Below are 22010 nucleotides of genomic sequence, written 5' to 3' on the forward strand. Positions count from 1 at the left end.
TAAAAATTACTAATTATTAGCTGTATCTTTTTGTTTTATTTTGTTTTTCTTAACTGATTTGGCTCCCAATTTGTATTCTGATCCAAATTTGGTTACTAAGGATTTAGAGAAGAATTTTTCCTTCAGAAAAGGCAGATCCTTAAACTGCTGGGCAAATATAACAGGGTTAGTCTTGGAAAGGGATATTAGGCCCTGGAAGAAAAGTGGGTACTGTCTTAAGTTGTCCACTTTCTATTTGACAGCAGAAAATGTGGGGCAAGCCCACCCCTCTTTTTCTTTATTGGTAATAAGTGTTGAGAGTCTGGGGTCCAATATATGATGAAAGATATATACCATTCATTTTACATATGTATATGTATGTATGTACAGTTGTTCCTCAAATTATGATGGTTATAGTCTGATAAACTCATTGTAAATTTTTTTAAATTATGAACAGAAAAGGTACTTATACAGCTATTTACCAAGACCAACACTTAGCCTGACCTGTCTTAAATGATCTGCTGTAGCCCTGGTTGACCAGAAGTCTTCTTGTTGATCAAGCACACAGTGCAGAACTGAATGGTTGTGTAGGCATAGGCTTACAACATTGCAAAGCTGAAAATGGATAAGTCAAACTACTTGTAATTTGGAGTCTCTATTTCTCTATGTTTTTTACTTTTAGAATATTCATGTACATATTATTATAGTTTATGTTTGGAGCTTTATAGTTGATATAAACTGTTTTTGCAGTCAGCCAAAAAGGGAGGAATGGTTCACTGACCACTGGCTGGTGGTTCAGTTGGTGCCTTCCCCGTCGTTGTTTTCAGATAGCTGTGCCTCCCTTGGTGTGGCTGTGTTCACCACTAGATTCCCATACCTTATGAAGGCGGCCGTATGTAGAGAGCAGTCTCAGAAATCCACTGATGTCACTCATCCAGCAACTGCAGCATTAATCAGACACTATGCTTTTTTGGTATTTGTGCCATATACCACAATTGACTATTATTGAAACATGCGATTGGCATTTCTTATTCTTGTTTTATAGCATAGATTGCAGACAGAGTTGAATTTTGTATCATGCATCATTCTAGAAGGCCCACTGTGTGTCTGGCGGAACACTTTGTAAGCTTTGAAAACTTAGTCTTACTGCCATTGGCTCTCACTCCATTTCCACTCCATTATTTTGGAAGTGTACATAAGCCCCCATTCTGGAGTATTGAGGATTCATTTTAAGATTATGTAGGCTATTCCTTTTGACTCTTTAATAATTAACTACACAATATGACTTCTTTTATTTCTGCTTTCTTTAGTAACTAAGACAGTGAGATAATCATGGAGACAGGTCAGAGGTGTTGTGTGTCTGGCAACTGTTTTGGAAATGGAAAAGGAAGGGACATCGGGTCCATGGAAGGAAGCCAGAATAAAAGTGATCAGATGTGAGAAGCAAGCCCTGAGAGTTGAGCACTGACCCAGAGGAAAAATCCTAAACATGGCTACTCAACATCTCTGTGTGCCTGAAATGAAGAGAACATTTCACATATGTCTCACTGTAATTAGTGTCTAAATAATTTATTATATTGTGTATGATTATATAAGGTGTGATAGGCTACTTGGATATTTTAATGACCTAGTATTTAAGCAATAACATTTAATTGTAGACTACATAGTGGTGCCATCAACACATGGAAGAAATACCATTAAATTATCAATTTCATTTGGTGACCTTGAACTAAGTAGACTAAGCTTAAGGAAACTTTTCTCTCAACTTGATGGAAGTAGGAAAAGCCAGATTTAACCCAAGTCTAAATGCCTATGCTATAATATAAACTGTAGAATGTAACCTAGGGGCACATAATGACGTCCTACGGGACTTAAAGAAGGTGGAGTGTACCTTTGGGGGGTCGGGGTGGGGGGACTGTGCAGACACGATCAGCTTACTACCATGCTCTGTCCTTGCCCTTCCTTTGAGGTGTGTGCTGTGTACTTGAGAATACATTGATTTTTTTCATAATTCACCATAGCTTATATTATCCTTATATAAAACAATTTGTGTTTAGCATTTTAGTTTTAAGGATGGGCACATGTCCATGCTAAAAACTTTATTTGTAGGACATAACATTTTCCTAAACATTTTCAGTGAGCAGGACATGGCTCTAAGAAGATTTCATGTGGTTTTAGTTGATTCTCACAAGATTCCATGTAGTAGGCTCCATTAACTCCATCTTTAAACCAAGGGCACAGTCATGGAGACATTTTGCCCCTGCTTACAGAGCATGCAGATCAGGACTTGAGGCGTCATTGCTGTCCAGCAAATGTTGAGTAACTACCTGGACGCAGAGCTGTGGTAAACACAGAGGTGACTAGAATGTGGTGACCACCCTTGCAGGCCTCTTTGCAGTGAGTATTAGCTTACAAATTTGAGCTATTTGCCAATGCTGACTTACAGTTACTCTCAAATTTCATAGCTCAGAATAAGGGGCATATCACAGGTCAGCTGCTCAGGAGGAATACTGGGTTGGATGCTCCAGTCCATCTGTCAGCTGGGCCTGTGATCTCTGCAGATTGCCCTGGGACCAGAGACACAGTTTCCACAAGCATATTGATGCAGTAGGTGGCAGGAGGGCTTCCATGGAACTGGTCACTGTTGTTTTCCCCACAAAAGGTGGGAGGGCTTAGACCAAAAGAGAAGCCGCAGAGTCCATTGACCCCAATCTGCAAGTGTTATTGTATAGTCAGGTTGTATTCCATTGCCACATGGGCCAGCTCCTGTCTAGTATGGAACTGGAAAACAAAAGCAGGTTTGCCTGGCACAGTTGGGCCTGCTTGGTCGCCAGCTTGAACACTTAAATAGGTGTGGGGAAAGGGAAAGAAGCCTTCAGAGGGAGCAATGGTGTCAGCGCAGAGGGCACGGGCATGCCATCTTAGAGAAAGAGAAGCTGACAAGAGAGAAGGTTGCTTGACATGTAGAGTCCCATAGAGTAGCTGTGTGAAGTCCCTTCAAGAGCTGAGATCCCCAGGCTGGCCATTGGTACATACTGCTAAACAGACAAAATGATCATGGAGGACTGGACACTTTCAGAAGAGCTTCTTTATGGCTTGTTGACTTTGGAGGGAGGGGGACTGTGAAATAACTGAAGAGTGGGGAATGACCTTGTATGCTGGTAGGAAGTGAGCAGAGAGCGGTTGCTTGTAGAATGTTCCAGGCATACTTTGCTAACAGGAGTGATGCCCTTAGATGTGTGTGCCAAGCAAAGGTTGGTTGTTTTGTTTTGTTTTTAAGCAGTAATAGAAAATGAGGTTTCTACCTTAGATTCTCTTATCCCTCTGCTGTGCACAACTTCAGGCTGATGTAGTTTTAAACCTGCTGCTTATGGGAACCACTGGGGCTGGTTGTACTGGGGAGGTCCCAGTCCTATATATAAAGTATGGGTCTTCAAGGAGTTTAAACCAGCTCTCAGGTAATTCTGCCATTGCATGCTCAGCAAATGAGAATGTGTGCTTAAAAACTAAGAAGTCTCGGGATGAGGTTTAGTGATGCTGTAGCGTGTGATATATGTTTACACGGCATATCTAGGGTGACAGCAGACAGGATCTCTATATGAACAGCTCACTTTCAAAGGCAAAGGATGATTGGCTTTATCATAATTTATATTGAAATATTTTGTTTACATAATCATTAGCCATAAAGAATGATCCCTATTAATGTAATAAGAAATTTAAGTAGTTTTATTAAATCCAAAGTATATAGAAGAATTAAATATTTAAAGTGTGTGTAAATACATAAGATGTAAGTTACTGAAGTGTCCCTGACACTAAGCTTATGTGGCTCTTCTAGGTTTATGTCTATATATAGAGTCTAAAGAAACAAAAGAATTTGTGTCAGGAAAAATTTGGTTGCTGCTGTCTTGTTCAGCTGTCTCACTCTGTTTTTTTTTTCTTTTCTCTTTAGATTTGTTTGTTTTAAAATGTGTGAGTTTTGCCTGCATGTGTGTATGTGTACCACACGTGTGCCCAGTGTCTAGGGGAGGTCAGAAGAGAGCATTGGATCCCCAGGAACTGGAGTTACAGATGGTTGTGAGCCACCATGTTGGTGTTGGGGAGCAAACCTGGGTCCTCTGCAAGAGCAACAAGTGCTCTTAACCACTTAACTGTCTCTCCAGCCACAAGCTGTCTTACTTTAGGCAAGCTTGTATCACCCAAACCTTGCTTTCTTTACCTGTAGCACTTAACTAGTGTCAATTTTGATCTAGGCATGCACCACCATGCCTTTAATCTCAGCAGAGTCAAGCCAATCTCTGTGAGTTCAAGGCCAGCTTCATCTACATAGTGAATTCCAAGCTAACCAGTGCTATGTAGAGAGACATTGTCTGATAAAAGAAAACAAGATTAATAATAATAATAACAATAATAATAGATATTAAGGGAAAACTGACAGAAATTTTAAAGAGTTAAGGAAAGTTCAGAAAACATTTTTAAATTTATTTATTTTTATTTTATGTGCATTGGTGTTTTTCCTGCATGTTTGTCTATATGAGGGTGTCAGATCTTAGAATTACAGACAATTCTGAGCTGTCACATGGTGCTGGGAATTGAACCTGTCTCCTCTGGAAGAGTGGTCAATGTTCTTAACCACTGAGCCATCTCTCTAGCTCCAGAAATTCTTATGAGGATTCCAGAAAACAAATTTTCCTTTGTATGTAAATGTCTCATTAATCTTTGGATTCTCTTCTTTTCAAGCAGCCCTTCTTCAGCCCTTTAGTGCACTTGTAGGATAAGAGCTGTTTGATGACTGCTTCCTAGCCCTTGGACATTCTTTCAGTTCTGAAATGACTGTTGTTTGTTGTTGTTTTGCTTTGTTTTTGCTTTAACTAATGTGGTTTGTTCAACTTCTCATAGCGTTCCCTTTTAACACTAAGAGTTTCCACCTAGGTCTTAACACCCCTGCTTGGTGGATTTGTGACTGTGCCATCTGGGTCAGAGTTATGTTGATTTGCTGTATTTCTTATTGGTGGGTTTCCCTGGTTTTAGTGTATCTCCGTTTTTATTGTTGGATGCAAGATAGAATAAGACAGAGAATCTTCACTCTTGGAAAAGACCAGCAGTGATCCAGGCTTGGTTGGGCTGGACTTGAGTTTAGCTGTTGCTGTGGTTACCCTTGCTGTACCAAATGCTTCACACTCTCTGGAGGTTGCTGCTATTGTGTATAGTGCTTGAGATGGGACCTGGGAAGCCTCGAGTTAGTGCTCCATTGTCAGCCTTCAGTCATCTCTGCGTGCCTGCATGCAGTAGGGTCCCCTCGTGTGCATGCCTGCTGCTGAGCTTTTGCTAGTGACAGCGCTAGGCTTACTGTGGGGATTCCCTGCCTTTGTGAGCTCTGCTGGCCAAGCTTGACTTTTGTCTGCGCTTGGTCCTGGGTAGGAGTTTCCATGCCTTCAGTAGGAATGGACCCCTGCTTGGGGTAGAACTCTTGGTTTGTGGACAGTCTTCTCCTTCCATCCTTCCCCATACTGAATTAACAGTATATTTCTGTTTGTCTCTGGAGGGTATCGAGGTTTGCGGGCCTCCCCAGTGGCTGAAGGTGTTTGCTCTATGTAAAAGGATCCCTAGAGGCAGGCTCTTCGCTCCTCCTGTCTGGCCTACTTACATCCACAGGTGGCTTTTCTAATCTGCCACCACCCAGTCTTCCTAGAGCACACCAAGGAGACAATGTGTGTCTCTCGCAATGTCGTTTTACTGAGGACAGCACTCTGGTTTTTCTTACTCACTTATGTGGTGCCCAGCCATGGGGGTAGGGTGTCTTTTGACTTTATTGCCTAATACCTTCCTCATGAACTGAGGAGAAGTTTTGATTTTCTATATCTGTTAAGGAGGAGTGATGATTTTGTAGTTTTCTATATCCTAAATTCTGATTCACATTTACTGTTTGAGTAAACAGTTTTTTAAGTATGACAAAACAGATGCCACATTTAGGTGGTAGTTTAACATATAAACTCAAGGTATAGGTCATATTAACTTGATGGATTTGACATTTTCCTGTGTTTCCTTTCTTTAGTTTTCATCTCTCACTAGCATTTGGCTAAGTGTTGTAGATAGACCAAACATGCTTTTTCATGGGTGTAAACCATTTACTCTTATCTATCTACGGATCCTTTCTAGAAACCCGGATGGCCAGATAGGACATCTCTATTGTCCCCTTATCCAGGCTAGACCAGTGGTCCTCCTAAATATGTCTCAAGTTCTTTCCATTTAAGGTTAGTATCCAAGTCCAGGACTCCTGACAGTATTGCAATTGCTCATCTGCTCCAGTCTCAGTTTCCTGTAAATATCAGAGAAATGTTTTTAAAAGTTAAATTTGGTTATATAACTTTTGTATTTAAAATCTGAAGTAAGTCCAAGCTATGGCAGGGTCATTGCAATCATGAGCACAGTAGGAGCTGTGGCTATATACACACAAACACACACACGTGCACACACACACAGTGGGGAAGGAGGAAGGGAGGGAGAGGCGTATGACAATAGTAGGGACTGGTTAGGAAGAAGGGCAGTCAGAAGAAGGGGGAGATGACAGAGGTAATGAGAGTGCAAATTATCATAATATCGTGTATACATACATGAAATTGTCCAGAGTTTAAAAATGAAAGACTTCTTTGGTTGGCTGCCCCAAACCTTCCACCTTCACCCTAAAGTGTATCTAGAATCCCTACCTGCTTTGGCTCCAACTTACCATATCTCCCAACAGCTTTTGGCTTCGGTCAGATCAGAGTTTTTCAATCACATACAGTTGTGTGATTTGAACATCGAGTCTTAGAGATGATGCTCTACTGTACGTGAAAATCACCTGGGAAACATTAGAAAAATCCCAGTGCCCAGTGTGTGATTGCCATGTACAAGGCACAAGACCCTAGATTTAGACCCCAGCCCTGAATGACAGTAGTGGAATGCTATTATCCTCTAAAGCTGTGGTTCTCAACCTTCCTAATGTTTCCTTTAACTGTTAACACAGTCCCCTATGTTGTAGTGACTCCCAACCATAACATTTGGTTTTGTTGCTACTTCATAACTGTAATTTTGCTACTGTTATAAATCATAATATAGATATCTGTTTTCTAATACTCTTAGGCAACCCCTGTGAAAGGGTTGTTCGACCCCCACCCCAAGGAATCTTGACCCAGGTGTTGAAAACTGCTACTCTAAATCAAAAATTCTTATCCATAAGTTATTCTCCATCAACAAAATGAGTCAATTCAAGCCGAATTAAAGTATATAGAGGCAGGTTTATTGGGGGACAGCTCTTGGCCAGGTTCACTGATCCCAAGGAAGTAGGCCTGGGAAATTGCTGCGGAAGAAGGAAGAGAAAAAAGAGCATGCATAGGCAGGGAGAGAGAGACTGTAGGGAGGGGGAGAGAAGGAGAGAGCAGAATGTCTGGGTTGTACAGGGAAGGGCTTCTCAGGGAGAGGAAACCCAGCCCCTGGCGTGGAACGCAGGGCAGAGGTATGGTGTGCCAGCCGTGCAGTGTAACTGGCAGGAACTGAAGGATGCTGGGAGAACCTGGAGGCCAGGCCTGCTTTGTACGTAAAATATGCACCTTAGCCAAGTTTGTCCCAGGCCTGAATCCAGCACTTATATTCTGTAAGTAGTGAATTCACTAAAGGTATTTGGCTTGGTGGCCCTTCTTATCTGTGTTACAACTATTCTGTCTACCATAGTAGTATGATAGCATCCATGGATGGTCTGAGCATACTAGCTGGTATTCATGTAGAATTTGTTATGAAATTTTGCTTTTTATATATTTAAAAATCTTCTTTAACTGTACAATCATTTTTAGCCAGAGATTGTTCAGAAACAATGCAGAGCAGACATGACTCCTAGGCTGTATGTATTTATTGGCCCAAATCTAGGGGGCCTTACCAAATTATGAATGTAATGTATCCCATAACTCAATCAATACAGGATCAGAAGTTTCTGCTGTTAGCAATGTAGTGGGAGCAAATTCTGTATATTTCGGTTCTCTGGAATGAAAAAAAAAAAAAAACCAACTCTACAGTCACGTTTTTTTATCACATTATTTAAAAATATTACATGGACTATTTACATACAGTAGAAAATTACAAACAGTTCCCAAACATAGTCTTTTATGTGTGTTTTTCAGCTTGGGGGATAGAATATGTTGAATAGTGGGTTTTTACCTGTTTGCTGGTAACTTTATTTCAAAGGGGTGTGTGTGTGTGTGTGTCCGTGTCCACATGTGTGTGTCCGTGTCCACATGTGTGTGTGTTGAGGGAATGCATACCTGCCCGTGCATAGGAGCCGTAAGATGACATCAGGTGCATTCCTCTATCACTGTGTCTCTGAGGGCAGAGTTTCTTCCTGAACTGGGGGCTTGTATTTCCTCAGCTATTCTGGAAGTCAGTAAGTAAGACATGGGCATCTTCCTGCCTCTACCCTTCTCTGACCTCAGGTTTTAGGCCTGGGCCACATACCCGGCTTGTCGTGTGCGGCATCTGAACGCAAGTCCTCATGCTTGCATAGCAAGCACTCTTAGCCAGCTCAGCCATCTCTCCAGTCCTGTTGTTCTCTTCCCTTGTTTGTTTCTTTGTTGTTTTTTGATACAGGGATTCTCCGTGTAACAGCCTGGTTTTTCTGGCTTGCTATGTAGACCAGGCTGGCTTTGAACTCGCAAAGATCCTCCTGCCTCTGCCTTCCGAGTGCTGGGATTTAAGGCTTGCACCACCACTGCCCAACTCTGAACTAAATGTTCTCTTTTTAAGGACTAAATGTTCAATGTGTGTCTTATTCGTGTACTAGAATATTTAAATAAACAATTTTTTTATGTAATGGTAGCCCACTGTTTGCATCTGTGCTACACATTATGACTACTGGAAGGATTTGATAGAAATATAATTGATTAGGTCTTACCTCTAGGGAATAAGTTGCTTTTTAGGTAATTCTCAGGAGCAGCCATTAGCTTAATAGAGCATTTTATCTCCTTGATGAGTTAAAAAATATAATAAAGCCCAATTTTTAAAAAACATATTTTCAGTACAAATGTTCAGAAGTATTTTAGACTGTGTTCAATAGTGAACACTTTAAAATACTGTTACCCGTCATCCATCTTATGTATCTGATACCAGGTCTTTGGTTGGTTTCTAACAAGCAGATCACCCAGTGTCTGCCTCTCTCTGATGTTTTTACTCAGTGATTTCTAGGTGTCTCAAGAGATTAATTTATCATAAACTATGTTTGTTCAGATTAAGAACAAAAGCATAGAAGATAGTGAGTGACTTGGTAACTAGGGCTGATGGTTGTCACAGATGGGAGCGAGCTATTCTAGTACTGTTTGGAAACTAGAGTACATTCTCTTTCTCTCAGTCTCACCAGAAAATAAGCAGACACACTGCAGTGACCCAGATGAAGTTGGTGTGAGGGGAAGGTAGCCCTGCATGTGGCAACTGACTAGGAAGGCTGTGTTGTTCTGGGAGCAGACATGTCTCTTGCACTGAGTTATTGTGATTATTTGCATGAGGCACTTCAAAGTGTTTACTTCATGTGTTGTCATTTTTAGCTGTTTGTTGTATAGCTTGTTTAGCACCAGCAGTGTCATCTGATGCGGCCTCTTTCCTTTATTGCCTAGTTGGAGGAGCTAGATGGGAGATGGACAGATAGAAGTAAGGGTGGGGTGAGGGTGGGATGGGTCTACATGTTCACATTAGCTGTGCAGGCTAAACAGTTGCCCCACCCAGTTCTGCCAGTGCTGGGTAGCTACACTTCCCTCTCTGAGATAGTGGGCATGGCTGTCGGCTGCCTCTGATACAGCGTAGTGGTCCAGGTCAGTGCTCACACATCAGCAAGTTCACATTTGGTTAAGCTCAGGAAGGGGAATTGGGAACTTTAGTATTGTGAATACTGCCTGTCGGCCAGTTGTTGGATATTTGGAAATTGTTGGTGAACATTTAGTCAGGTTTTGCTCCCTGTTTTGCAATGCATAGTTTAGCCTGACCCTACCATGGACGGATTTGTGGGCTTTGTAGAGTGCCATGCTGCTGTGATTGGTTCAGCATGCCCCCTGTTCTTAATGATTTCTGTTGTGGAAGTTATTATAAGACCCAAAACATGAAGCCTGGTTGGATCTTATGTAAAGCAAAGTGTAAGACTATAGGGAGCAGAGGAAGCTGAGTGAGTGAAGTTGTGAGTGGGGGTGTGTTGTTGCCATGAGCTGCCCATGTCAAGGACCAACGCTTCACTCAGGCCCATTGGAAATGGACAAGCTTTTCCTCAGGTGAGGCTCAGAGGGTCAGCAAAGTCTTCCTCTGGTCCAAGTGTGAATGTTGATCCTATATGCAGGAAAAGAATTCATCCTAGCTTTCCCACCACTCCTCCTGAAGACTTCTTACTGTCTCTGTCAACCTGCCCCTTGTTTATCTGTATGTAATAGCCCCGCCTCCCTGTTCAACTGTATATAATACACGTGCTAAGCTTCTGGAGTACTGTGGCTTCTCTATCAGAGACTAGTCTACCCAATCTCTATGTTCATCCGTCTGTCCGTCCCTCCCTCCCTCCCTCCCTCCCTCCCTCCCTCCCTCCCTCCCTCCCTCCCTTCTTTCCCTTCCTCCCTTCCTTCCTGACTCTAGTCAGGTCAGTCCCTGGAACCATGCAGGATAGGCCCAAGACCACAAGAGGACATCATGGTATGTTGGGCTTGCATTTGCCCAAAATATGTGCTATAATCAAATGAGATGCTCTGCTTTCAGTCTCATTATACTGCATGTCATATCGGAGCAGACTTTTGTTAACTGATATGATGGTTTTAGTACAAATACTTCGATGGCCTTTCCAAATGAATACATTCTAGAGATCCACTGTTTGGTGGCTGCAACAAAGGAGAAAAAGACTCTGAGAGTACCCTCTTGGTATCATTCTTCCTTAGGTATATGGGTGCCTATTACTGAGGTCCTATAGTTCTCTTTACTTGAGCCAAAGGTTTTCTGTGATTGCCACTGGGGAGTGGGTCCTTAGACTTGCTTGCCCAGAGTGACCAAGATTTAAGGAGACCCTCTCTACCCTGAAGGCCATGTTGAAATGTCAGGAAATTAAAAACAGTAGTAGCAACTCTGAATTCAACCTAATAATATTAGCAGCAGAGGTCAGTGTTTTCTAAGGTGAATAATATAGGATAATTAAGAGAATAAAATGGAACCATGCTTATAAACCTAACTTTGGGGTAGTTTGATCAAAGTTAACTTGACAGATGATGCTGGCCTGGACCTTGGGACCTCATGAGGTTGTATATTAGTGTATTGTCTTTTGATAGCTCGGATCTTTATGAAACATTGAACTTGAACTCCCCTTTTCCTTATTAAGTACATTTACTGTATCGAGGTAAGATATTCAGTGAGTAAATAGCCCCACTTTTATGTTAGATAACACTGTGTCCACACGTTAACTATAGTCAAGAATTACTCCCTCGTGTAGTACAGGGACATGGAAGAGGACCTTGGGGTAAGAAATGGGTTCAGCTCTCCTGAGTTTGCTGGGCACACAGGCTTTTGTTGACATCTGGCACTGCATTGTTTGTGACCGCCCTGAGATTGTGCTGGTCCAGAGTAGGATGTGGAAAGCACTTGCTGGTGACACTCACCCCTTCCCTACATTTCACTTTGTTGGGCTCACTTTGTATATTCTTTAATATACAGATATCTGCTGAGCTAGGTAAACTTTTCAATTCTTAATGCAATTATGGTTGAAGCTGTTAGGCTATGATATGAAAGCACCTTTTCTCTTAATTATCAGAGTCTTTAATTGTTGGGAAGCATGTGTGGTATTTTATTTAGCACACATTGTGAAATATGTCAGCTGTCTCCTCCTTGAAACGATCAAGTTTTCTGATTCTGTTCTGTGTGTAGCAGGAGAGCCCATGCTCTCAATTTTGTTTTGTGTATTTCTGTCCTTCTCTTCCTAATGATTAAACCTTTCATTCTGAGATAATTATAACTCCACAGCAGCAGTAGGAAATAATATGGAGGAGAGAGCTGGTAGGCCTTTTATCCAGTTGGCCTGATGGATGTCTTTCTAAGACATCAGCTTAATTTCTAAGACACAGCTGAGTTACTGACACCCATTCGGTCTCTACTCAGCTTCCTCCAGAACCGTAGATGTGCTTGTTCTCATTTGTACACCCCTTCTCTCCACCCCCACCCCGTATCTGTGTGTGTGTGTGTGTGTGTGTGTGTGTGTGTGTGAGAGAGAGAGAGAGAGAGAGAGAGAGAGAGAGAGAGAGAGAGAGAGAGAGCGCTCCAGCAGGGTCAGTGTTAGGTGTGTGTGGCCGTAGAACTCACACAGTGACTCCCTGACTGACACTCAGTGGAGAGCAGTCCCCTGACCACCATGTTGCTCTTTTGTACCTTTCTTCATTTTCAAGATAGTTTTTGTTTTTAATTTTTTGTTATTTATTGTCTTGACTTAAAAATAAATGTTAGAAACTTATATCCACGTTTTACACATTTTAACTTATTTATCTCTTAAAATAGTGGTTATAAAAATAAACATATAATGAAACACATTGATTATTTACTCTAACAGGGAAGACTCTGGGACAAGCAGTTCTCCAAGGCATCAACTAGGTGTCCTGTCATTCCTTTCAATTCTGACATTTCACCTGGAGTAACACCTGGTCCCACAAGTCAAGGGCTCAGTCCCACAGACTGGCTCACTTCAGATGCCAATTCAACATCTGGACTTTCCTTCCTACTAGAGGTCTTGGGGAGCTCCACCTGAGAGGCCACATGTTACTCAAGAAATTAGTCTCTTTGGGCTTGTAGTCTCATAGATAAGAAGAATTTAAGAATGAATTCAGAAGGAAGCTCAAGGATAATTGTATTGGAGTTTTCTTTAAAAACAAAACAACAACAACAAAACAGTGGCGAAGGCAGGCTGGCCACCTGAGCAGCTGCCGGGAGTAAGGAGAATGAGAGTTCCAAGAGGGGAAAACCTCACCTTTTGAGTTAGGTATTGAGGCCAGCAAACAGCCACTTGGCACACAGGACAAGGAACAGGGTGTGTCTTCAGAGGAAAAGGAAGGAAATGCAAAATGTCAGAGGAAGCTGTCCAGGCATGGCTGGTATCTAAAGGGAAGAAACAGATGAAAAGACAGAAGGATAAGTTACTAGGTCCTGAACAGTTTCATTCTTGTCTTTGTCCAGAAGCAGAATTTGTCTTTGATTCTCTGGCCAGGAATGCCAAAGAGAGTTCTGGTTTCTTCTCCTCAATGAGAACTTGCAGGCTACATGAGCAGGTGATTCAGAACTTAGGAAGGCTGAGCTGCTGATGGTGGCTTGGCAAGTGACTGTTCTGAGAGCAGGAGGCTTCTGGGAAAAATAAGTATATTACACTGTTAAGGTGACAATTACTCCCCTCCCCCTTTTACCTTAGTCTTCTGAGGCCTTGGTCAGAGGCTTAGGTAATTGACAAGTCCAGGTGGATTAACTCTCAAAAGAGGAGACAACCTAATCTAACCTTCAGAACAGATCAGGACGCCATGTGACTACCTAGGGCCAGAATAGACCCCATTATAGAAGGGGTCCATACTCAGTGGCCTTTATGGCTCCTGTAACATTCCTCCTTCAAAAATGGGGACCTAAAATCATTTAGGAGATAGGCCAGAATTTGGAAATAGATATAACTAATTTTTACCATGGAAATGTGAAGTCCTGGCTCCAAAGCTGTTCACCAGAGATGAATGTTTGGACTGGAGTTTGGGTCACCCACCCAAGCACAGCCTGTAGACAGGAATGTTCATGTAGGAGGAGATAAGAAACCATGACTCTGGCATTTGTAGCTGGAGAACCAAGGACAGTGCCTGCTTCTGGCAGAGGAGCAGAATGGAATTGTTCACTTTTGAGGACTCTGCTCCAAACTGCATAGCTGATTTCTATCTCCTGTTCCCATTACTATGTCTCACCAGAGGGTAATCTATGTCCTCCACTTGTGATTTGGTTGTTACTAAGTGACCCCAGTACTCATAAAGATCATGTAATACATGCCCTTCAGTGACTGATGGGTTCACTCGACAAAAGTACTCAAGGTTCATCCAAGGTGAATCATGTGACAGAATTTTTTCTCTTTTTAAAATGAAATCATTTCCCAAGATCTGTGTATGTGATATTCATTCATGGGTTGATACACACTTGGGTTGCTTCTGCCTCTTGAGTTGTGGTGGATATGTGGGTATGAGCTTGGCTATGCCAGTATCTCTTGGAACAACTAGTGTACTCTTCATCCTTTTGGGTATTGTATTCATCAGTTTTATGTTGCTGTGATAAAATGCTCTGACCAAAATCACGTTAAAAGGTGATAGGTTTATTTTGGCATACAGTTCCAGGGGACTAGAGTCCATCATTGTAGAGGAAGCAGGGCATGGTGGTAGGAGGAGGAGGCTGGGTGACCACATTTCTCCTACCCACAGGAAACAGAGGTAGAGAACAGGGCAGGAAGGGAAGTGAGTCTGCATACTCTCAAAACCTGTCATGATGTACTTCATTCCACAAAGCTCCACTTCCTAAAGGTTTCATATCTTTCCCAAATAACACCATCAACTGGGGATCAAGTATGCAAAATCATGAGCCAAGGAGGGACAGTTCTCCTTCAAACCACCATATTCTACCACTGGCTTTCAGAGGCTCATGGCTGTCTCATGATACAAAAATGCATTTAGTCCAACTTTTAAAGTCCATATAGTCTTTTAACAGCTACAGCACTGTTCAGAAGTTCAAAGTCTCTTCTAAGACACTTGAGATATTTTTAAGAAAATTTCTTAACTGTGACTCAACTGTGAGACTTAAAAGCAAATTATATACCTTCAGCATATAATGCCACAGAATACACGTTCACATTCCAAAAGGGAGGAATGGGGGCATAGTGAGGAAATAATGGACCAAAGCAAGGCTGAAACCCGGGGGAGACCACCAAATCCTGTATCTCCACGTCCAGTATTAAGAGTTTCTGTTTCAATGGGCTTAGTGGCTCTACTCCTCCACCTCCTTGCTGCCTGCAACATGCATCTCTCTTTTGGGCTGGTCCCCCTTGCTTTAGGCAGATCTCTTTGGCAGATATCTCATGGCTTTGGCATCTCCCAACATCTTGGGTTCTCTGCTACAACACAGGCTTCACAAAGTTCACAAGTTCACACAATGACCTCTCAGAGGCTCTGTCCCTGCCACATGTTGCGGAGCCTCAGGAACTGAGATAACTGATATTGGTTGTCAGCTTGACTGCACCTGAAGTATTAAAATCAAGCAGCTGGGCAAACCTATGAAGGATTTTCCTTGATTGGATCATTTGATATGGAAGATCCACTCTAATCTTTATCATTTGAGGTTAGAAGACCACTTTAAATCTGGCCCACACCTTCTGGTGGCTTGCCCCAATGACATTGAAGAAAGGAGCTTTTGGTTTTTGCACGCTTGCTTTCACTCTTGCTGGCAAATTCATCTATCCTGCCGTTTGGGCATTCCTTTGCTGGTATTGGAACATACTTCTTCAGTCTTGAGCTGAATGTGGGCAGCTCTCTCTAGGACCTCCCTCAAGTGTGAGCACCAGCTTGGGCCTGCCAGATCCATCCTCATAGGCTGAACAACTACAGGACTCTTAGCTTTTCTCTTGGGAGACAGCTATTGTTGGATTAGCCAGATATGATAAATCCCCTTTTAATGTATGTATAGATGCAGTCTGTCAGTTTTGCTTCTCTAGAATCCTGACGAATAGAGCCACTCTCTAAAATTCTGGAGACAGAACCAATGACTTTCTTAACCATGCATCTTTCATGCCTCAGAATGCAGAGCATGTGGATGGCACTGCCAAGTTGAGCTGTCAGTGTGGAGTAGACACTGCTCCCTTCCTTAAACCATAGTTGCAGAAGCTTCTCTATGCTGAAGCTGTGGGAAACCTTGGCTAAGTGTTTGTTTACCTCTTAGACTTTCTCCTGTCACATGCTGTATGCTTAGCTGGGGGAGGCCTTGCTGTCGAGTGCCTTTTCTCCCAGTGAAGGGCACAAAGATTGCCTTTTGTGATGCTTTTCTCTCTAAAAATCACAGCCTTTTTTTTTTTTAAATTCAAATGTCTTTATGGCTGCTTTATTCTTCCTCTTTAAGCCGCACATCCTTTTCTTTCTGCCCTACCTGTTGCTTTTCTTTATGTAGGCCTGCATCAGAGTAATCAGAAATAGCCACATCATAGACCTGGTGCTATGCTGTCTTGAAATTTCCTCTGCTTAAGAGTTAGTCCACCACTCTTTATTCTTGCCTCATAGAAGTTCCTAGGACATAAGCAGAATACATACTAGTTAGCTTGCTTGCTTCCTTTCTTCCTTCCTTAATCCTTCCATTCCTTCCTCCCCTCCTCTCTCTCTCCCTTCATTCCCCCCTTCTTTCCTAATTACCAAGACATTTTTCTCCTTTTCATTATATACATGTATATACATATAAACAGAACCTGCTGAGTCTAGTTTTGCTTGTGTGTTATGTTTTTTGAGCTGACCACTTGGTGTTGTACACCAATTATGAGGTTAATTTCTGAAGAATGGTTTTTCCCTCTCTCAACAGTCATCAGTTGCCTGCCTATAGCTCTCCATCTGGTGTGGGGGCCTTGTAAGATTTCCCCATTCACTTTGGCATGCTAACTGATAGCTGGCTTTCTTGCTGTTTACTTACTTTTCTTTAATGTGTGTGAGTATTTTGCCTACATATATGTATGTGCACCAGGTGCCCATGGATGCCAGAAAGGGGCATGGATCCCCTGAACTTGTATTACAGACAGTCTTGAGCTACCATGCTGGGTGCTAGGAAGAGAACTTGAGATAGCTGGGCCATCTCTCTAGTCCCCAGTTAGATTTCTTATGTAGTCTAGGAATGACTGTGCCCACTCAAAGCAATTATCAATCCAGATAGTCTCTCACAGACAAGGCCACAGAGCACTGTGATCTGAGCAGCACGTCAAGTGAGGGTCCTAAACCTAACCAGCTCAGATACCCACCAAGGAATGGCATTGGCTCATATGGTAGTTCTGTTCTTAGGGTTTTTGAGGAACTACCATACTGTTTTTCATGGTAATTGCATGGTTACAAATTTCCACTATAACGTTTGGGAAAATAGCCCTTACTTTTAAAAAGTGTCCTCTCATAATGACTTGACAGAAAGTCCGAGTAGCACAAACGGCAGAAGAGACCCTTCCTCATAGAGTGTTTGCATACCAAAGAGGACCCTCTCAGGGGAGGCTAAACATGCTGGTTGGCTTTTCAGTTAGAAGCAAACTTTCCTGAACTGGTTCACATGAAGCAGGTGCTAAGTAGGGAGAAACTGGGATGTTGTCTTCTGTATGAGGATAGTAATATGATAGACCTCGGAAGTTGCTGAAACACAGTCTTGGTGGCCTCTTGTCATTGGTGGATTTCTTTCTTTCTTTCTGTTCTGTGGCCTGCACTGTGTGGTGAAGGAAACAGGTTTAATTTCAGTTACCCAGAGATGGAGAACAGTGAGTGCATTCCAATCAAAATCTCCCAGAGAAAGGGACTGTTCAGCCCCACACAGAGCAGCTGCTGCCTCTTGGATGTGGCCAGGGAGATGGAGTTATACCAGTACCGAGCATCAGTCTCTAGGGGAAGTGTGTGGATAGTGAGAAGCAACAGAGGCCTGGAAGAAAGGAAATGAAGGCTGGAGAGGCATAAGGGGGTGTGCTCCGTCCCTGTGGTGTGTTAAGTCAGCAGTGAACAGTCCATTGGGAACATGTTGAAGACAGCATAAAGCACAGTGAAAGTCCTGGGTAAATTATTACAGTTACAGGAGGCAAGCTGATGGATTGCTTTCTAAATGGGATGTGGAGAGGAAGCGACAACATGGCCTTCACCTTTTGAGATCATGGAGCTATTCTTCCATTAAGCCTTAATTAGCTTTAATAATAGTCCCTGACTCCCTTTCTCCTGTGGATCAGATAGCAGGTGAGGCCTTTTATGCACTCTCTCTTGTTCAGGGTTCTCCCCAGCCATGGGTACTCACTGCTTGCTGGCTGAGTCTTCCGAACTACACTTCTGCAGCAGGACTAACACTGTTCTTTCCCTTTCAGAGATGTGGTACTGGATCTTCCTCTGGGCTCTCTTCTCCTCTCTGTTTGTCCACGGTGCTGCAGGCGTGCTGATGTTTGTGATGCTGCAGAGGCACAGGCAGGGGAGAGTGATCTCCATCATTGCTGTCAGCATCGGGTTTCTGGCTTCTGTAACTGGAGCAATGATTACTAGTAAGTTGACTTATTTTGTTTAAAGATATAATTTTATATGCAAATACTGCTTTGGTAAGTGCTGTTGTTATTGTAAAAGAAACACTATTTTTCATGTAGACTGGTCCTCAGCACTTACAGCCTAGAAGGCAAAGGTGAGTTGATTTACTCACCGGACAGATAACGCATGTAACTATGTGCGTTTGCTCTGCGTGGATTTGTGAGAAATGGCATTGGCAAGGGGCATGGCTGATTCAGTCTGAAAGTGCTTTATAGCAAAAGAAGTCTCTGCTTTAAATATGCCTCCTGTCTATTAAGGAAAGAAGATAGACACTGAAGATCGAGCCTTTGAGTCTGTGGGCTCATCTGCCTGTGACAACAACCACTTATGATTTCTCTGCTTCAGGAAATGTACAGTTTTCTGCTGAGCTGTCTTGTGGATTTCCTTAGCCTGTCACCTGTTTTGTTCTCCTGACAGTGAACTTGTCCCTGCTCCTCGCTGTACTTCAGAGTTAGTTCTGGTTTCTGGGCTGCTGCTGGAGCAGAACCCCGTTGCATCCGGAAGCCCCTCAGCTGCTTTCTTACCGGGTTGTGCTTATGGCTGCTGACTTAGGTCCCTGCTGCTTTTGAGCCATAGACACACAGGGCAGGCATTCCCCTTGGCTGTCTTCTACACTGTGGGCCCTAACCACTGCACTGCACTGTTTGGGGCTCTCCACAGGGACTTCTTTCTTTCACTTGATTCTGGCCACAGAATATGAGGAAAGCCTTACTTATATAGTACCGGCCAGGCGCAGGTCTAGCTCCTGGGGTTCTCAGAGAGTCATGAAGAAGAGACTGGAGTAAGTGCTAATCTTGAAAGATTAGTCAAGAAGTCTGGAGATTTTTCTGCAGGCCACAGAAAACAAGTAGATATTTTTATTTTTCCCTTTTTAAAAGATTGCCTGCCTATCTGTATGTCTGTGAATTTTGTGCATGCAGTGCATACAGAGGCTAGAAGAGGATTGCGAGCCACTGTACTGGAGTTACAGCTGGTTGTTAGTTGTCACATAGGTACTGGGAACGGAACCATGTCTTCTGAAAGAGCAATATATGCTATACATGAACCTCTGTGGGTGGGCTTTGAGGTATACATGAACCTCTGTGGGTGGGCTTTGAGGTATACATGAACCTCTGTGGGTGGGCATTGAGGACATAAACTTCTGAGCATCTCTGGGCCACAGATGGGTGGGGGCGCTCTTCAGTCAGATTTTGTTTTATAACTTTATGGAGAGTATGAGAAGAAGCAAGAGAAAACTCTTAAAGGTAGGGCCTTCATTGCCACACCCACTAGTAAAGCTACCTAGACAGTTGTTCTGTTAGCTGGGTAGGTGGGGTGAAAGAAAAAAAGAAGGAAGGAAATGGGTAGAATCAAGAAGGGAAATAAAGAGGAAGGAAGAGGAGTTAAGAGCTATGAGTAGAATCTATACTGGATGAGGGGCTGGGCTAGGTGATAGCTATGTGCTGCTCACTATAGTGACATTCCAGGAGACAGGGACAGTCAGTGTGGGCTACTGTTGTGGTCTATGAGCTGGGGACACAGAGAAGCAGTTTGCTCAGATGTTATAAACACTAACCATGTGGATATGTCATTGTAAGATTTTGAAGGGTATGTGGGGAATTCTGCCTCCATTTATGTGAAATATGGCTATGTGCATGTAACCAACCCACTTCAGTTCCATGGCAAGTATAATAAATTAGTGATTCTTAAAACTGCAATGAAATGTTGAGAAATCCTTGAAAATGTGAGTCTGCCACAATTTCAGATAAAAATTTGGTTTTTATCTGAAACATACAGAAATGTTTTGTTAGTACTATTTCGACTTGCAAACATGAATTAAAAAATAACTAGAATATTTAGCTGTATGTCTTCTCTTTCTCTTTATTTAAAAAAACTTTTTTCCATTTTTCTTCTATGCATATGGGTGCTTTCCCTGCACGCATATCTGTGTGCCACATTCATGCAGTGTTGTCAGAGAGATGCTAGAAGAGAGCATCCCATCCCCTGGAACTGGATTGACAGGTGGTTGTGAGCCACCGTGTAGGTGCTGAGGAGCAAACCCAGGTGCCCTAGAGGAGTACTCAGTGCTTTTAACCACTGAGCTATCGCTGCAGCCCCTGTATGTCTTTTGTTAATGTAGCTTATTGGTGGCTTATATAGCTCTACATTGAATCCAGCAGTTGCTAAATAGCCTTATCAGTATGATGCTGATGGGATGTATATTGGCACATATCCATTATGTTGTTACTTAGATTTTGTTTCCAAGAACAAGTGATGTGTCATTTGGGTATATAGTATTTGTTCTTCTCATTTTGGTTTATATTGATACTGCCTAGTTTGATTTAAACAGAAAGGGGGTGGGTTGGAATGGTGCTAGGGAGGTAACTCAGTGTGAGTACTTGCTGTGTAAATGTGAGGACCTGAGTTGGTGCCCCAGCTCCCATGCAATACCCTGGGTATGGCCATGCAAACCTTTAGTCCCATGGGAGTCAAGGTTTTAGGATAGCCTAGCTGCCGAGTGGTGAGCTTCCATTTCATTGAGGCTCGATGTCTCAGGGGTAAGGTAGAGAGGACACCCAGGACCAGGGCGCCTAGCACCCTTCTTTCACCGCAACATATGAGCGCATGCAGCCTGTTCCCTGTTACATACATTAGGAGCTTCTTTGTGATGTGTGTGTGTGTGTCTGTGTGTGTGTCTGTGTGCATGTTTGAGACAGGATTTTTCTTTGTAGCCCTGGTTGTCCTGAATCACTCTCTGTAGACCAGGCTAGCCTGGAACTCAAAGATTTGCCTGTCTTTGCTTCGGCCTCTTGGGTACTGGGATCAAAGGTGTGTGTTACCACACCTTGTTACAAATAAAGTTTTAAAAAAGAAAAAAAATGGGTTTATTTCTGTATTGTGCCCTATTTTAGTTGTCTAATCTTTTATAAGTATTATCTAAAGATATAGAGCGACAGCTTTTGGTTGATTTAATTTGCATTTCTCTGTGTACTGGTGAGTCTCAGCGTCTCTTTCTGCACTCGCTGTTGACAAAGCTTTCCCCTCTGCACATTGCTTGATTCTCTGTGCTCTTCTTTGGCTGCCCTGGCTCCTCCTTACTGCCTTACAGACACTCCTCACGTGCCTTACAGATGCTTCACTCCTCACGTACTTACACTGAGGGCCTGGTTTGGGTTTTGCAAACCATTTTTCTCAGGTTCTTATCGGTTCTCTTCATGTAGTGAGTTTATTCAGTAGAAATGTTTAAATAACAATGTAATATAGCTTACAGGTTGGTTGGTTTGTTTGTTTGTTTCCTACTTAGGGTTTATAATTTGGGGCATTAAGAAATTTTGTCTCGGGCCTGGAGAGATGGCTCAGTGATTAAGAGCACCAACTGTTCTTCCAGAGGTCTTCAATTCCTAGCACCCACATGGTGGCTCACAGCCATCTCTAATGGGATCTGGTGCCCTTTCCTGATATATCTGAAGACAGCTATGGTGTACTCATATACATACAATAAATCTTTAAAAAAAGAAAGAAATTTTGTCTCATACCAGAATAAAAATAATAAATATTCTTCTCTGATATAAATATATATATATATGTGTGTGTATATGTGTGTGTGTGTGTGTGTATATATATCTCCTTTATTTTAGACCTTTACCTATTATAGTAAAGTGTTTAATTCATTTAGAGTAGGATATTGCTGTGAAGAGACACCATGACCAAGGCAACTCCTATAAAGACAAC

General features: G+C 42.5%; 1 protein-coding gene across 2 annotated transcripts in view; it reads left to right on the forward strand.

Moving 5' to 3' along the window:
* Tmem170b (transmembrane protein 170B) overlaps positions 1-22010 on the forward strand; it is a 35473-nt gene that overhangs the window by 4008 nt on the left and 9455 nt on the right. Inside the window, exon 2 of one of the 2 annotated variants that reach the window (NM_001163572.2) lies at positions 18089-18259. The exons of the other annotated variant lie outside the window; for it this stretch is intronic. Coding sequence (NP_001157044.1) covers positions 18089-18259 — 171 coding nt within the window. The remainder of the gene's footprint in view (positions 1-18088; positions 18260-22010) is intronic. 2 annotated transcript variants of the gene reach the window in all.

The sequence above is a fragment of the Mus musculus genome, chromosome 13 (assembly GCF_000001635.26).
Source record: "Mus musculus strain C57BL/6J chromosome 13, GRCm38.p6 C57BL/6J".
NCBI lineage: Eukaryota > Metazoa > Chordata > Mammalia > Rodentia > Muridae > Mus > Mus musculus.